Source organism: Blennius ocellaris (genome assembly GCF_963422515.1).
Source record: "Blennius ocellaris genome assembly, chromosome: 4".
Classification (NCBI taxonomy): domain Eukaryota; kingdom Metazoa; phylum Chordata; class Actinopteri; order Blenniiformes; family Blenniidae; genus Blennius; species Blennius ocellaris.
This window is the reverse complement of record NC_137653.1, coordinates 8,562,979-8,578,764: the sequence shown is the minus strand read 5'-3', so window position 1 is coordinate 8,578,764 and position 15,786 is coordinate 8,562,979. Positions and strand designations below refer to the sequence as shown.

At 39.1% G+C, this 15,786-nt stretch overlaps 1 protein-coding gene across 1 annotated transcript; it reads right to left on the bottom strand.

Annotated features, from left to right (window-relative positions):
- Positions 1-287: 287 nt before the first annotated feature.
- On the bottom strand, positions 288-13,067 carry LOC308129453 (elastase-1-like; the record flags this gene model as incomplete). Its single annotated transcript, XM_080495395.1, has 9 exons — positions 13,022-13,067; positions 12,803-12,906; positions 11,310-11,410; positions 10,617-10,742; positions 9,658-9,794; positions 9,378-9,520; positions 8,303-8,456; positions 2,114-2,175; positions 288-566 (listed from the first exon to the last, which is right to left on the bottom strand). Exons 1-9 carry the CDS (start codon positions 13,059-13,061, stop codon positions 288-290), a joined length of 1,146 nt encoding a protein of 381 aa, XP_080351521.1. The 5' UTR covers positions 13,062-13,067.
- Positions 13,068-15,786: the final 2,719 nt, after the last annotated feature.

The following is a 15,786-nucleotide window of genomic DNA, read 5'->3' as shown; positions in this document are numbered from 1 at the left end:
CACAGAGCATCTCCTTTATAAACCAAAAAATATCCAAGTCCTTGCATGAAGAGAAAGAAAAGTGCAGATGAGGATAAGTGTGTGGGCTCTGGTATGGTCACGGTTCTATTATAAAATTAGAAAATACAATAAAAGCCCGGTGCGCAGCGCGCGTGGATGAATGACAAGAGCTGGTCTCTCTCCTCTAATATTACCGAGTTGATATGAAGACACAGGCACACAATGGTATTAACTTCGTTTAAAAAAATATATATACCAAAAGGGAGAAAACAAACCTCGGAAAAATCTCAGTCAGTCACAGCGAGCGGCGCGTACTGACTGTCTCTGTGAGGCAAGAGAAGTCGACTGGCTTGCATGGCTTTTCCAGGCTCTTCATAAGCGAATCCCAACACGTGCGGAATAATAAACAGCGGCTGATTTGGTCTGTTAAAAGCGGTCGTCGGGCTGCCCTGGGTTTTTCCACCGTGGGGATGAAGCAGCTGCATCACAGAGGAGCTGGCTGTGTCTGATCGCTGCCTCCTCCGTGCGCCTCTGCTCACTCGCTCGCATCCATCCCCTCCTCCGATCTGCCTCCACAACAATGCAGGGGAAATTACTCCGGTTATATTTGGATTCCAGCTGGTGTATCCTTGATTAAAGAGTCTTCTGAGGAGGGAAAGTGTTTACTTGGAGAGAAGATAAGAAGAAGAAGAGGCAATTCCCGAGATGTTCAAGGTGTACATTCATCGAGGAACCGTGCACCTCAGAGGCTGCAGCGATCGCCCGGATCAATTAAATTCGCCCCAAACAGGAGAGAGCAAGGATAGGACAGCATGTGTTTTACACCGGGTGACGAAGTGCAACGTCGATGGGCACCCCAGCAATGCAAAGCACAGACCATAACTACTATAACTTGAATTAAACAGTCTGAGATATAAGGGCAAGGAATAAACATTTTCATCCAAGCCAGATGACAAGATTCACTCTGCTACTGCAAAAAATAAAAAATAAAACAACTCAACAACTATACTGTAAAACACTCATGGTAGTTTTGAAAAATAGGAAAGTAAAATAAGTAAAATACACAGAGACTACATTTAGATGGCCCGAGTTAAACCTGAATATCATCAAGGATTACACTTGTGATTAGAGTATATGTTGGAAGTGGACTTTTTGAAAGTTCATCTTTCCTCCTTCCTCTATCTCTTGTTGATTTGGTGAACTACTTATTTTAGTGAAGAAAGTGTATATCACTTTATTATTTTTAGTTGGTAATATTCACATTGTTTCAATGTCTGGTTCCTCTGTGTCCGCTGAATGCGATGCAAAACAATAACATTTGACTGTTACCAAACATTAATTTAGTGGTGAGCACATCTCATTTCACAGAAAATAGGTCCACAAAGTAGAGGCCCAGGAGCCTTTCTAGGGGGAGTTTGCATGTGAGTGGGTGGGTGGATTTTCCTACCCCAGTTTTCTCCCAGAGTCCAAAAACATGTGTTTAGTTGTAAGGGTTTAAATGTTCCATATTGAAAGTGAGTGTGGCTGTATGACTCTATGTTTGCCCTGCGATCCAGGCAGATGTGTCGCAAGACTGTTGGTGCCAAATCTATCATAGAAAATGTAACAGAAAATAAGATTTTGTTAAGAAAGAATGATTACTTTGAAAATTAAAAAAATACCATCAATACACTCAATGCCACTGTAAAACATACATGCAATGGATGTGAATGTGCATTGCTTTGATGAGTTAAAAATGTGGTGTATTTAAGTCTCTTTTGACTGACCGCAATATATCCTACTGTCATTTTGTTCCTTATTATGTATTTTGAACCTTTTGAATAATTAAAAATAAAAAGCGATGAAAAGTGTTGTACTTGTAGCACTTTTCCACTAGTTGACCAGCACCCATTGGATGCGGCTGCCATGCAAGGCATGGGTTATTCTAGTTTATCGAGTTTCTCCCTTCTTTGCAACATAAAATTTCATTTATAAACGTGGAGTTAACCAGTAATGACAGGTTGTCCCCTTTCTAACCCGACTCATGCAACTAAAAAAAGGCAGAGATAAGAGGCAAATGTGCTTCAGTTTGCCCCAGTTCCACCAGGTGGCACTGTGTACCCATCCAACGAACATCTCCACTGACCACTGGAGAAAACCAAAGCTTGGTTATATTGAACACGGTACCTCGGATCCCTGCAGGAAAAGAGCACAACTGAGCAATGAAGAGCTTATGTAAGACTGGCCTGACATGCAGAGAGACAGCTGCCACCCGAACACACCTTGGTGGTCTTGACAAATCCTTCAACCCTAAAGGCCTAAAGAGCTGCAGACAAGCATCGCCAGACAATAAAATTTAATCATTTCTGCACATTTTTCCCTGTCCTTCAACTGCTTTTCAGACGTTTTAATCTGCCAGAAAAGACACGATCTCTGCGTGGAACAGAGTAGATGTGGCACAAATATAGATGTCCAGCACTTCCATCGATTACAGAAATAAATCTGTCACCCTTTGCCGAATCGATTATGTAAAGGTATTGATGGGAATGGAACAGCTTACTGTGTAAACTGGTGCTCCTTGTTATCTCAAAAGCATTCGATAGAATTGACCGAATGTTGGCGGTCATTACCATGTGGAAGCTCGCCGTCCACTTGCTGTCTTAACAGAGAAAGCACGTGATGTATCGGGGCCTTTTTTCTAAATGAGATGCACTTTCTTTTTGCCTTTCTCAATTACAGCTTTGAACTCGGGACAGTTCCTGGATGAAATAAATTAGGTCTCAATCACTATTTCTCAGGCTGGCAGACATTTATGCTTCAGAACTTCTACACATTCAGGATGTCTAATGAACTCAGACCAATAAAAATGACATTAATGAGTTGGACCTGAGATGAACTTCACTCTGGCACTGATGACACATCATACTCAAAAAAAAGAAAATACTGTGGGTTGATTAATTGCTTGTATTTAGAGTTATTTTTGTCATGCTTTAATTTGTAGTGTGTCAAATCATCTTGACTTTCCCGAGACTACAGTGTTTGTAGATGATTGATGTTGATATTTTGAGACTTGCCAGCAGCAGTGAGTGCCTGGGGATTTTGGTTGTCTGTTTTGCTGGGCCATCACTTCAGTTTCTGATGAAATATCTCAAACACAAACTCATGAATTTCCATTATGTTTAGTTTTGCCATTCATGATCCTTAAAGGATGGCACGGATGGTAATGTGGTGTTCAGCAGTCTTGCCTCACAGCACAAACACCCGGATTTATGTCCTTCGTTTTTCTGTTTGCATGGTGTCTTTACATTATTTGAAAGTGGGAACGTTTGACTGTCTGAGTTATTGCCTTTTTTCTCAGTGTTTTTGCCTTTTTTCTCAGTTAACCCTGTAATAGACAAACAATTTGCCCAAGGTGTACCTTGCTTTATTCTCAATGTCTTATTGGGTTAAAAAAGAAAAGAAAAGAAAAGAAAAGAAAAGAAAAGAAAAGGAAACATAATATAATGTAGATTTTCATTTCATTTTTCATTTTATTATTTATTTTATTCATTTAAAACAATGCAACAACAGCATTTCATATGAATGAAAAGGAGCAGAAAGAAGTAAAACTTTTATGTCTGCCCCTTATCAACACAAAATCATTTACAGTTCCAGTTCATTTCATTTGAGCTGTCACATGCAGCCGTCTTTTTCCAAAACATCAAACACAAAATATATAAATAAGGTTGATCTGCTACTAATTTTACAATCAAGACTGTTCTACAGACTGACTCCTTCGATTGAGATGCATTTTTCCATTACGGCCGATTGAAACCTGGGTTTTGTAAAAACCTCAGTTCCTTTCAGTTCATATCTACTTTTTCTCTTAGCAAATCTGTTTTGCAATTTGTTTGGTAAAATTTCCAGATGAGAATAAATGTATGTATTTGTTTGTTTATTTATTTATTTATTTATTTGTTTGTTTGTTTATGAACACAATCATCTATTGTTGTTTTTTCTTTCTTTTTTTGCTCAGTGCTGATTGGGATTGTCAAATGTCTACCTACAAATTACACTTTTTCATACTGAGTGAAGATGACTAGCAGTAATCCGATGCTTCAAGGAGAAAATCAAAATGTTTGACAATTTTCACATGAAAAATGTAATAAATCTGTTTTTGTTTTTTGTTTTTTTGCTGAATTAAAAACATTCAGAAGTTCTGAAGCAGTTTCCCTTTGGGAAGTGATTGGAGGTTTTTAATTCAGTAAAACCCTCCAGTCACTTGTCAGTCATCTCTGAAAATAGCATGCAATCACAGCAGAGCATCCAAATATTCTATAAATCAGTAAAAACTTAGGAGGCAGCTAGTCTTATCATTTTCATTCCCTGAAACTAGTCATAATTCAGTCCTGCAGGCAGAGGCCTTCATAGAGATTAAACTGAAGAAACATCAATGTCTTGCAGAAAACGTCTGAATTTACAGTATCATAATCAACCCACTTCAGTATGCGATGACTCCTGAACCGTTCATCTTCACAGTGGGCGAAATTGATAGGTGAACATTTTTTATCGCCAAAATAAGATTAATCAAACAGAGAAAATGATGAATGCTTTGTAATTAGTCCCACAAGTGAAGTGTTTCTCATTAATGTGGGGTCCATAACCTTCTCGTGAAGATATTACAGATACAATGACCTTTTGATTTAGTTCCACCAGTGGAGAAAGTGGTAGAGAATGTTCTTATCCATTAATTCTTTGCTGATTAACTCTTCCAATAATCTCTAATTAGTATGGAAATCTTGACTAGATATCTCAAAGGGGTGCGCTGATATGATTAATTATTCATAGAGACACTGCAGTGGGTTTTGTTAAGAAATAGGAATAGAAGATCGACAACGCATTAGACAACAGTGAAACTTACCAAAAAGTCCATTCTTGCAAGGCCTCATTAGGTTTCTTTAAATATAGTTTGCAGTATTTATAGATTAAGACCAGGGCTTCTCGAGTCAAACGCTGCAGGCTGACACACTTGACCTTTAGAGTCCTCAATGTAGGCTCACTTTCATGTGATTCTTCTTCTTCTTCTTCTTCTTCTTCTTCTTCTTCTTCTTCTTCTTCTTCTTCTTCTTCTCCTCCTTTTCTTCAATGATTGAAGGCAGATTACAGCTAGTTCATCACAGAACAAACACACAGCCATAGAGAATCATCTACATTTTATATTCACAGCTGCTTCCCATTAAGAGTGAGCAAATAACCACACATTCACTTTTATTTTCTACTCTGGGAGGAGTCCTGAGTACCCTGAAAACCCATGCAATCACAGGGAGGACATGTAAAATGGGTCGTCTGACTTTAGAGTTATTTGAAGTTTTATCTTTTGACAATTAAGAGTTTTTCTTTTCCTTCACACCTTTCCTTCACACCACACACAAGGGCGACTGTTCTGAGTCACTAGCGATGCAGCTGACGTTCCAGTTACCACTGATTTACATCAGATGCCTGCTGTACAACAAGACAACATGACAGGTATCCACCGAGGGACGTGGAGCCATCATCACCACCATATGGTCACTGCACTGCAGAGACACCGGACTTTTTTTCTTTCTTTTAATAATATAAAACACACAACTGTACGCTCCCTGGCCAGAATATCATCTCTGAAGCAGGTTTTTTGACCGCTATATCCAGGAAATCCTGCATCAAAAACAAGTGATTTAGCAGTGCGGATGCTCCAAATTGGGCCATATAGTACTCTCACCTCATGGCGAGAAGACCTGGGTTTACTTCCAGGTCAGGAAGCCTTTCTAATTCCGGTTTGCATGTTCTCCCAGAGCACATGTGGGAATACTATTTTTCACAGTACAAAAAACTGCTTGCTTGGTCATTGATGACTTTGATTTGCCACTCTCACAGTTCTTTCTGGTTTGGCTGTGTAACACATAAGTCTGGGTGTGCTAGGTGTCATCTTGAACCATTGGTTCTCATAGCTTATAAGAAGCTTAAGTGTAAAAACTTAAGCTTAACAACATTTATTTGTTATATACGTTGACTTAGCTGATTTTTAATACAAACGCTCTTCCAACCACAAGAACAATTATGCTGTGGACAAATGCGATTAAATTATAAATTATTACTTAGCCTGAGATAAAAAGTCAGAGTCAGCTTAAGCCAGTTTAAGTTTTTTTGAGAGCCCCTGCATTACCCCGGGGTGCTATCTAGAATAGTTTTCAAGCCACATGTTTCCAAGCAAAAAAATGACTGAATACATGTGGATATAAACTTTTTGACGCACAGACATTCGTTTTAGTTCCACATTCAGTCTATTCCCTCTATTAAACATCAAACAGAATCTTTAATGTTCATCACAATTCTATTCCCCCATTTTCTTCATTAAAAATAATCTGCAAGTAAAGTTTGTTAACAAATTGTTCATAAATTTGTACACATCTATACATAAAGACCTTCTGAGCCTGTGAATCAGAACCGGTTAATGAGAATCGACATTAATTTTCTTCCTCAAAGCTGTGAGAAGGAGCAGACGGTCTCCAGTGTGGCTTGGTTACAGAAAACTCAGCCTCTGCGTATCCTACTGTGTAACACTCAGTATCACACAGTATGTGCTCACTGGAAACTGTTCACTTCTCTCCAGCCCAGATGTGCCTCATCTCACGCTTGTCAGCAATAGTCAAGTCTGTCATTACTGTGAAGTTTACTTTCTGTTTGTCATGCTATTTTTATGTGCATTCTTTCTTTTTGAAAAATCTCACTGCTTGTTTTTCTTTGTTGTTGTCTCTTTCTGAATGATACATGTTTTATAGTAGGATTTGGCATTTCCGGGGAGTGCAACATCCATCTGTACAATATCTGTGTTCATGTGGATTTCCTGCAGGGACACTGGTGCCCTCTGGTTGACATAACAGCGTCCCCCCCCCCCCCAAAACTGATTATAAACCCTGAAGATAACAGCACAAATAAATGAAGGCTCTTGAAACTGACAGACCATGTTTGAATCTGCCTGTATAGGTGCAAATCTGTATGCAGTAATATATGTCACTCTGACCTCAAAAGGTACACGTTATTCATAATATATACTTTCTCAATTTAACCTGCATAAATGAATTGACCCTGCTAACTACTTGCATCCAAACAACACTCAAGTATACAGCCATGGACACTCAGCTCATTAGTTCTTCATTGCTTTTTTTTCTTCTGTCACATCATTTCATTATAATTACTGATAAATTATAACTGACTTCTCAAAGAGATCTTCATGATGCATAATAACTTAAATTTTGTTTCATTTAGATATTGCTTTAATTTGTCAAGTCTTTTCATTGTCTTACAGAGCTTAATTGTTACCAGAGTGTTCCTGTAATTGTCTCAGAGACACTCAGTAGTAAAACAGTATGACTCACTGTGTTGAGTTAGTGTTACATTTAAGTCTCAGAATTCTACCTCTCTGTTATATTTTCACAAGAGTGTTCACAGTGTATTTGTCACCACATGTATAAACTAATGGCAGGCAAATGTTCATTAAATTATGTTTTATTCTGTCGGCAAATTGAGACGAATCCAGAGTTTTCTCTCGTTTCCATGGAGATCCTCCCGCTCAACCCATGATCTGGCAAAGCAAGGACAAATGAATCATTACTTTACTATACTCGAGAAACAAGCTGCAAAATAATGCACCCATAGGAACATATATAAGAAATGCAATGAGCTAATGAATGAAACCATCTTATTACTGCATGTCTTGAAATCAAGGTCTGATTAGCCAGCGTGGATGGGGATTGTGTTCGACAGCCTCTTTTGCTCTACATGCCACTTTTCTGATTTACTCCTATCATAGGGGGGAATAAACATCGTTCTCTCATTAAAGTTACTTTACTAGCAAATAGGACAAAACATATCAGATAAATGTAAACATTTAAGAAGCAGGACTACCAGATCTTAAACTTGTGAACTGTAAACTACATACCTGGCCTCCTGCCAAGTCGTAATCTCTGCTTGAATACTAGAGTTCTAATTGATTTCACATCAAGATATATTGCTGTTGGCATCCTTATGCCTCATCCTTATCCTTATATGTTTGTATATAACGCCATGCTAAGTTTCTATATAAAGTAGTTTTTCACTATATTATTTTTAATTTGCTACATTTTGATACACAAGCTGTTCTTTAAAAAAACAAACAAACATTTCTTTGAATTATGAAACATCATGTCATTGAAAATATCGAACATTCTGGTTTCTTGACAAATTGCACCTTTGATTGTGATTCATGGGGAACAAACAATCAAGGTGCTACTTGAAAGACTCTGCTTGTTCTACATATATAAAATACTGACATTGTTCATCCAGCTGATGTAAGCGGAGGCACGGGAGAAGACAGTGGGCCTCTTGTAGGCGTTGCAGCCGGCGGAAGACACGAAGCTGGTCACACCGTGGACAACCCACTGGCCGTTGACATTGCAGTTCAGGGGGCCACCGGAGTCACCCTGTACCGCAAAAACACATCACAGACAAACCACATATTCATAACCAATGCTGTAATTTCGGCACATTAAAATCAAAATTAGATTATCACATGTGAATAACTCATTTGCACAGCCCCATCGCATATCCGTTTCGAGTGCTCGTCAGCCTGGAGCAACTTTTTGTGCTTGCAAGACTTTGACACTTTGTGCTGCTTAAGCACTAGCTTGGATCATTGCAAGTGACTTATGCCCCTGCTGATGCAGCAAGTAATCCCGCAAGTGTCCTCCAAAATATCTTGCCTGACAGTAAGGGGTCAGCCCACTGCTCGGTGGGAGACATTGAAGATTGCTCTGTCACTGTGCAGTGGGACTGAGGCCTGACAAGTTCTTTCTATTGTCTCCCTTGCTCTGTTTACACCGAAAAACATAATTCAATGGGTAAAAAGATGATTTCAACAGAAATTTTAGAAACTTTGGCGTGGGGAAAAAATTGAGCTGTCCTGCAAAGAAAAGGTTGTTTTTTCTTTTTTCTTTTCATACAAATATATAAATATGGTCGTCTACCATTCAGAAAGTTGCAGGTTGAATTCCCATCTCCACCTATCCACATGCTGAAATGCCCTTGTGCAAGACACCAAACCTCAAATTTTTACATGGCAGCAGCCTATTTGTGCATGAATGCGTGTGTGAATGGGATTAACGATGTAAAGGACTGCTCATGCTGTTGAAAAGTGCTGTACAAGTGAAGCCTGCTTACTATTGTCGAGAAAATACAGCAAACATATTTCAGATCATAAATCAAATGTGTATATTGCGTAAATTAAAATATCTCCTGTAATAAAATAAGTCTCATTAGATTGCTTGATTAACAAAAACCTACCTGGACCTGCATGTTTTTGTCATAACAGTTGAAAGATTGTTCATTGAAATGCATTATCTCACCTGACAGCCGGAGTCACTGCCGCCACCGCCACAAACCATGGAGTCCTTCACGGTGCTGCCCCACCATCCATAGCTGGAGCATGTCTTGTGGTCAACAACAGGCAGGTAGGCCTGCTTGAGCTGGGCAGACAGCTGACCTCCAGCTGGGGATGGCATGGAGAAAAACAAAAAACATGCATAATGACAACTGTGTAACAGCCCGAGATAGGATTGCTCATATCCTGCCGTATCTGTAAAGTCAGGGCCCTATGTGCAGTTGAGGTGTAAATGTGAGACCTACTCTGGGTGCGACCCCATCCGGTGATGTAGCAGGGGTTGTTGTGGGGCAGAACCTGACCAGAGGGAGGCAGAAGGCCGAGCTGCACGTTCATGTTGAGAGAAGCGTCGGAGGACAGACGCAGCAGAGCAATATCCCAGCTGTGAGGGTCAAACCACAATGTCCTCATGTTGGTGAAGAAAATTGAATTTCGATGCTGATAAAACCTCATTGTGGTTGCAGCTTTATGTCAGAGTTGAACATTGTGCATCCTTCAATGTGAGTAATGTATTTTCTTCTGCTTGTTATGGAGGTTTCTTTCAGTGTTTTTCTTTATGAAGCAACAAACAAACAAATTCATGTGTTCATCCTTAATCATTACAGGGTTATATTTTAATAGTGTTTATCTGTTTCTGCACAGTGAGAAAATTTGTATCATCAAATCACAATGAAAAAAATAATCCCTAGTTTTTCTATGTGGACATTTTCCTGCATGTTATCTCTGGGTATGCTGGTTTTCTCTCACAGTCCAAACACAAGAAAGTAATTGGTGTTTATGAATTGGCTGTATAGGTGTGAATGAGAGTCACGTTGTTTCTCTCTGTGTTTGACCTGTGGAGGGTTGAGGATAACCATGGAAACTGCGAAAAAAATGTCATGTTCAAAATCCCAGTCGTCAAAGCGGATGGGGGCAACGTACAAAAAAATGCACATTAGTGTGGAAGTTTCACGAGTCATGTGCTATGACCGTTTCCACAAAAATGGCAAAAAGACTCAAATATTTGCCAGCGGTTTGGATTTCAGTGAAAGACATAAAATGGAGGAAATGTACATAAACATAAAATTAGACAGCGAGGCCGAGGCACACACATAACATTTCATCTCGAATTTTCTTGTTTGGTCTATTATTTGTATTTGCATTAGTGGGCCAGACTATGGCAAATAAATCAATATAGAAATGGATCAAAAAAACTCAAACGAACCCTCCAGCAACGTTGTTGGAGTTCCACTTGGGGTGGAGGTAGACGCGGCTCACACTCATGTACTGCTCGTTGCCCTCATGGGAGTTGATGTTGTGATCCCCAAGAACAACACGCCAAGTCCTGGACCTGTGATGCAAAAACAGGGGCGAAATATCAAAATAACATTAACAAGTCCTTTATGAGCCTGCTACATCTTCACACATAATAACAAAGTAGTAAGGTCGTGTGCTCCTCCACAACTGGTTCTGACGGTAAACACATTTAATAGACATTATGATGTGATTGTATTCCAGTTATGTTTTGGCAAAGCTACTTAGATTACAGTATATCATATAAACAACTTATCAGATACTGAATTTTAATTAAGATGAAAATGACAAATGTTGGTGTTTCTTTTTTTAAAATTTGGACACAGCCACATAACACACCCTACATGAAAACTTGTTCCTCACATGGGTGTGAATTTTTTTTCATGGACTTCATCATATGACTGTTGTGATCACGTATCATTACAAACTGGCTTAAAGAATTTCATTTGATCATGACAAAACTGAAATAATAGTCAGCATTAAAGTAAGACGTCTCACCCAAGGACTTACACCACCAAGGCTCTAGTCAGAAAACAGACCCTGCTATTTAGTTACTACTGGTTTTTAAGCTGAGCTGCTTTTCTGTGATTCATGAAGCTCCCACCTGTCCACACAGTGAGCAGCGGTCATGACCCATCCTCTCCTGATCAGGGTGCCACCGCAGGTGTGGTAGAAGCTGCTGCCAGACTTGTACTGAAGAGAGATCTAAAGACACCACAGAGAATATTTACAATTACGTCAAACTGAACTGCTCACCTTTTTACCCCCTTAAAAAACACATTTCCTACACTAAAGCCATTTAACAAGCTCCACTAACTTTATTTGTGCCTCTATTGTACATAAGACACTGGCCTTCTTTACCTTTGAAATGCTGGAACAAATGTGTTCTTGTTTGAGAATGTATGAACACAGATGAATCAATATGTTCCCCAGGTACTACCCTTTAGTGCACTTTCCTCGAAGATTCACATCGGATTGTGCTTCTACTTCAATCTACTTCAAAGATACATATGACATGAGCAACATGCAGCCTGTGGACATGTGGCCCCTGTCCCCGTGTTATGCCTCTCCTGTGTCAATTTCAAAGAATGCATCTGATATTTCTTTCAGCAGAGCAAAGCCAACTTACTCATAACTGAACCTTGTTTCAACTGTAATTACAGTGTAAAATCAAAATAAAATGAAAATATACATACATTTATGAGTTCTACTATGTTCTTGTGGTAGAAGTTGGCTGCTGGTGTGTATGAATTTTCTGGCGACCTCACAATGAATGCTGGATGAATGCATCCACAGATGGTTTTTGAGTTTAGCAGCTTATAACATCTATTATGTGAAGGTTGTGCAAACCGTTGTTGTAATCGACAAGAGTCTATATGTACTTGGAATCACTCAGTTGTGAGATGTTCAATTCCATGAAAACAAGAAAGTCTCTGAAATAGAAAACACACATGCAAGATAATATCTTTAGTACATAAGCTTTGTCACATTGCACTGACTTTACGCGAGTATTTATAGGAGTAAGTTTTGGAGTAAAAAGCTACCGTGATTTGACAGAGAGAACTTGTGTTATTCTTTGAAAGCATTATTTGACGCTTCAGATTGAATCTCCAGTACAGTTCAGTTTTCAGTAGTGTGGCTAAGTGCATTGACTATGTTGAAACCATTAACGGAATCTACAAGAAACTATAGGTACTACAGGAATCGATAAGTTCCACGAAATCAGGGGGGGACAAAATACCTTGAGTGACTTATAGAGTGTTTTACTGTGTGTTTATTTTGTATAACTTAAGTTGAATATTGACACTATGACATTAAAGACTTTTTTTCCCCCATAATACTGCTGGGAACTAGTTACCTTGATTTAATGGCAAGAACTGTCAAATCTATCACTTCAATCCTAAGTAAATCTACAGTTGGATCTTCAGCAGTGTGGCTGTGACGTGGACATTGAGCAAAAGAACACCAGGAATGAGAAAATACCTTGGATACATGAGTTCGCCGCTTTTACATACCACAATGTATTGATAACTCAAGCCAGTGGTCCGAATATTTTCACAATAGTTACCATAAAGTAAAAGAATACAAGTAGAATACCTGCCAAGGCCAGGAGTTGGGTCTTGCCACCTCACCTCCCACAACTCTCCCTTCAGCACTGTCATCCTCCAGATACCTGGGCTGGGGCTCCAGCTCAGCCAGCACTGAAAAAAACAGAGGCAGAGAAGGTTTACAACAAACACTCATCATGTATTCAAGTGTGTGAGGAGCTGTGTGGTTGGGTGTATGCCAAATATCAAAGATCGAGACAGTTTTTACCGAGGGCTGCGAGAGAGGTCAACAACAGAAACCTGAGCATGTTTGCAGTCTCCAGAAACTCACTCCAGACTTCTGCCCACCACTCTTTTATACCCTCAGGGCCACTCCGCTGATAGTGTGTCTCTGTGAGTGTTCAATACCAGCACATGTCCACCTGTGTCTATCTCACAGTTATCGCTACAGAAGAACTGGATTTACTCACTTCAAAAGCTGACTCAGCGAACAAGTACATTTTTTTTTCTCCACTTACATTAGCAACCACACTGTCAATATTGATTGGATTCTCTATTTTTCAGTGGAGAATAAATAAACTTTATTAGTAAAAACTGTGATAGTGCATCAATTTTTATATATTGTGTGTGTGTGTGTGCAATGTACTTTTATTTGCAATTTTAATTTTTAAAAAAAAGTATCTTAAACTGTAACACCTGTGTATCACCATGCCATTGTGCACAGCTTGCAGCAAAAGATAGAAATTGGTGTGACGAACAAACCTACACAGACTCTGATATTCTGTGTGAGTGGATTCCTGTTGTGAAAACCCATCTCCAGATGTATTTTACTCTGTTGCTGCATGTGTGACTATCTCCTTTCAGCTTGTTCTCTTTTACATCCTCTGAAAAACCTACTGGAGGAAGACAGGTGACTGTGACCATTTACGCAGCCAGTTTAAACATGTCCATGTGTAGAATGTATTTAGATTAGTGGCCAAGCTGTGACAGTGAAACAGATGATTGATGCATCGCTGTTCTGCATTCGGAGGTTAACAGAAGCGAAATGTGAAACTGCCTGACATTGTTTGTGAATAGTTTTTCACACGTTTTTGTTTCTATTGCTGAACCCCCCCCCCAAAAAAAGGTTAACATACAAAACAGGCAGAAAGCATTTGTATTAGATTTAAATGATAAATATATATGTATAAAAAAATGATGACAGGAAAACTGCTTTTATCTTTTCAAGCATTTCATTGCTATGCTCTTGTTTCTCAATGTGTGAATGTTGCAGTCATGCAGTTAAACCACAAATCTACATCACCCTCGAACAGGATCAGTGGGCTGCCGGCCAGTGTGAACCAAAGAGCTGAGCTCCAGCTACTGAAAGGGTAGAGGTGAACAGGTACACAGGAAGTACATTAAAGGCATTAGACTGTTCAAGTATGAATAGATATCTTTGAAGGCTGTTGATAAATATAGACTTAGATGAGCGTTTAAAGCTTACAGTAACAAGCCTCAGGCTACAACTTCAAGTCTTTGATATGTATTCATGATGCCCTGCAGAGGTAATATTCAGCAGCATTGGATGCTGAAGTACAGATCCTGTTCTTAGGGGCTATCCATACTTCATGAGCTACAGCCAACACAATATTTAGTTAGAAACTTTGGCCTCGTCCTCAGGAGATTGTTGTTGCTAATCTGGTAAGACATGTGTTTCCCTTTGCATTGGTTATATTATTATTAAAATAAAAAACCCAACAAGAAAACTATTAAAAAAACATTTTCACTACCTTCCATCCATTGATCTTAAATGTCATATATCCAATACTACTGTTACAACCTCACACACATGTTTTCCCATGTTCTCACTGTTACAAATAAAATGCAAATCCAAAACCAGTTTGTGTAATTTTGGCCACATTTACTCGTTCTGATGTAAAATCAACTTAACGAAAGTAAGTTAAGGGAACAAAGTGAAATTATGAAGCCACAACAGATCACATTTTATTTATTTATTTTTTGGGAGGACTGAATCATGTCTACACAATATGTTTTCACTGTTTTCTCAGATCAACAATTTCTTTTGACAAGGAGTGACAAGTGGGACTGCTGGTCTAGAACATGATGAGGGCTTTCTAGAACACTGAAAACATACAGCATGAGGAGGATATCTTCAGTCTGGCAGACTGTGAAGTGTTGCTGCCATTCTCACAATCCTCCAACTGCAACATGTGCTTAGTTCCCACCAGGTAGACGCTTCTCACGCTTCTAGTCTCTGCTTGTGATTTCGTGTTCAGAGCAGCTTGTTCCTTTTAAAATGACACAGCCACCAAAGAACAGGTCGACACACATCGAAACAGAATAGTTAGATCAACCATATCAACATTCAACCAATTAAGAGTTTTTAAAATCAAGACACCCTAATTCTAAATATTTTTTTTTTTTAAATGTAAAAAGAAAGAAAGAAAAGAAACCTTTCTTCTGAAAAGGACAGAATTGATCAAAAAGGACAACCAAAGGACACTCGGCTGCAACCAGAATGTCAACATGTTACTTGGAGCGGCTTGCTGTCAGGACTGAGTATTAGAGCATAATGCATGATGTAAAAAAACAAAACAAAGAGAATTTCTTTGTCCCTGGTACATCCCCTTAGTCTGGTTGTCGGTGTATTTGTTCTATTTCTGTCATCAAGATGCTGAGTGCTGACAAATCTCACATGCTGCCTTGAATGAGGTTTTCAATGGGTACTTTAAAGAAGTCTGATAACATCAGGGGCAGGTTTATTTTTAGGAACAAGGCAAGGAATGCGTCAGGTTTTTTTTTTTTTTGTCAATGGGCCAATATCTGTTATCAAACTCAGGTTCACGGGGGCCCGGAGCTTATCCCAGCTGATCCCAACTGACAATGACTGTGACAAATATGATGTGGGAACAGTCAGAAGTGACACTCATAGAGTTTTTCTTTGGAGCTAACTGCTTTTAACCGTAACCGAGCAGAAGCAGCAACGAAATAAATACATAATTTTATTTACAACATGTGAAACCTCTGTGG